The sequence below is a fragment of the Ictidomys tridecemlineatus genome, chromosome 5, assembly GCF_052094955.1.
Source record: "Ictidomys tridecemlineatus isolate mIctTri1 chromosome 5, mIctTri1.hap1, whole genome shotgun sequence".
Classification (NCBI taxonomy): Eukaryota; Metazoa; Chordata; class Mammalia; order Rodentia; family Sciuridae; genus Ictidomys; species Ictidomys tridecemlineatus.
The window spans coordinates 48,531,788-48,533,947 of record NC_135481.1 but is presented as its reverse complement, the minus strand read 5'-3'; the positions used below and the strand labels follow the sequence as shown (position 1 = coordinate 48,533,947).

Below are 2,160 nucleotides of genomic sequence, written 5' to 3'. Positions count from 1 at the left end.
AACCCATTCAGAGCCCAGCATTGTGACAACATCCTAATGTGCTTCCAGATCCTAATGTTCATTGTTTTCTGCAGTAGCTGGCTTTGTATCTGTTAATTTTCAAATGAGCATCCAGATATCATCACAGGGCCAGGGTGTAGGCATGTGTGAGGGGTCTTGTTCTATTTTTATGAATTTTCATTACAGCTTATCTAAAGCTTCAAGTGCTGTACTTTGTAATTATTTTAGGAATTTAAAACTGCTTACTTGTGTATTTTGATGTCAAAACTGTGTGACAAAATGATGAGAATAAAAGTACCTGTATCATATCTGACATGATTTTATAAAGCTTCTAAAAATATGATATGTAGTTCCTTAAGTTTTCTCTGTAATGTTGAAAAAATAAAATAAAGATAAAGTTTGAGAATTATTACATTGTATTTTTGGAAATTTGTTCTTACAAGTTGAATTACACCTTGGATTTTTTTTAATAGAGAGTGCAATCATTTTAATGTAAAAGATATGGAAAAAAAGAATAGTAATGGGGTTGGTTTTAAGTTCTAGAACTAAATCTTATAGATGACCTGGAGTTTTTTAGGCCATAAAAGAAACAAAGAGCTCTTAGTTTAGCTAATATAAAAATGCAATGAAATTTTTATGAAATTAATTTCAAACAATTAAATTGCATATTAGTTTGTGGAACATTCTGTCACTAACTTTAAATGGCAAATATAAGCTAATTAACTTTGAAATTAATGCAAATATAAGAAACGTATGATGAGTAAATGCATAATTATGTGCAAGCTTCCCTCTATATATTTAACAAAGAACACACATTACATTTACCATTTTAAACAAAGTAATGCTATAAAACAATGGTGGTCATAAGATAAAGGTGGTCTCTGTCTTGAATTTTTTCCTTTCTGCTCAGGGCAACCAATCAAATCCTATAAAAGCAGGTTCTACAGGTGAGTGAGGGAAAGCAGCCTGGAATTTACAATCTGAGTCTTGAGTTTACTCATTGCTGATTTCACTTCTTTGTTTCTCAATGTGTAGATGACGGGGTTCAATATAGGTGTGAAAACTGTAGAGAACACAGAAAAGACTTTATCCACTGGAAAGTTGCTGAAAGGCCAGACATAGATGAATATGCAGGGTCCAAAGAAGAGGGTCACCACCATGATGTGGGCAGTCAAAGTGCTGCGGGCCTTGGCCATGCCCCCTGAAGAATGGCGGCAAACAGTAACAAGGATGACCACATAGGAGATTAGCAAGAGCAAGAAAGAAGTCACCCCCATAAGACCACTGTCCAAAAGCATCAGCACTTCAGGGATGTACGTGTCTGTACAGGCAAGCTTGATAACCAAAGTAAGATCACAGTAATAACTATCCACTATGTTGGGGCCACAGAAGGGCAAATTTACAGTGAAAGCTAACTGACTCAAGGAGTGTATAACTCCAATGACCCAAGAGCCTACCACCAAGCTTGTGCACTTGCACAAGTTCATGATGACTGTGTAATGCAGAGGTTTGCATATGGCTACATACCTGTCATATGCCATGGCTACAAGGAGGACCATTTCACCACCAGCAAAGACATGGAGCAAAAATATCTGGGCCATGCAACCCTCAAAGGAGATAGTCTTGGGTTCATGAAGGAAATCATAGATCATCTTTGGGGTTGCATATGTGGCCAGAAGAACATCAAGAACAGAGAGATTACTAAGCATAATGTACATAGGTGTATGCAAGGCAGGTTCTGAAATCACTGTGACAACAATAAGAAAGTTTCCAAGGACAATGAGGATATATAAGAAGTTAAAAAACACAAAGAAGAAACACTGGAGCTTCCAGGAACTAGAGAGTCCCAACAATACAAACTCAGTGACCCTAGAATAATTTTGCTGGTCCATGGTCTCAGGCTATAAGAGAAATCCCTACAAAGAGAAATATTAATGGGTTATTATGAAGAACAAGAAGAGTAGACCACAACCCCCAAGTGTTCATCTCAATATTAATTTTAAATGTTCTACAATATCCTGTTAGGAAGTACCTTCTCTGTGATTTTTATACTATGTTTTCCCCTCAATTATTCTCATGAACAAAGTATAACTTTGGTGTAAAACATAGTGTGTCAACAGTTCCATTATATAAATTTGTGGGTTAAGTCTGATGATAAAC

General features: G+C 36.2%; 1 protein-coding gene across 1 annotated transcript; it reads right to left on the bottom strand.

Moving 5' to 3' along the window:
• Positions 1–941: 941 nt before the first annotated feature.
• LOC101962663 (olfactory receptor 4K15) lies at positions 942–1,895 on the bottom strand. The gene has a single exon (XM_005342742.4). It carries the CDS (start codon positions 1,890–1,892, stop codon positions 942–944), a length of 951 nt encoding a protein of 316 aa, XP_005342799.3. The 5' UTR covers positions 1,893–1,895.
• Between the last annotated feature and the right edge of the window lie 265 nt (positions 1,896–2,160).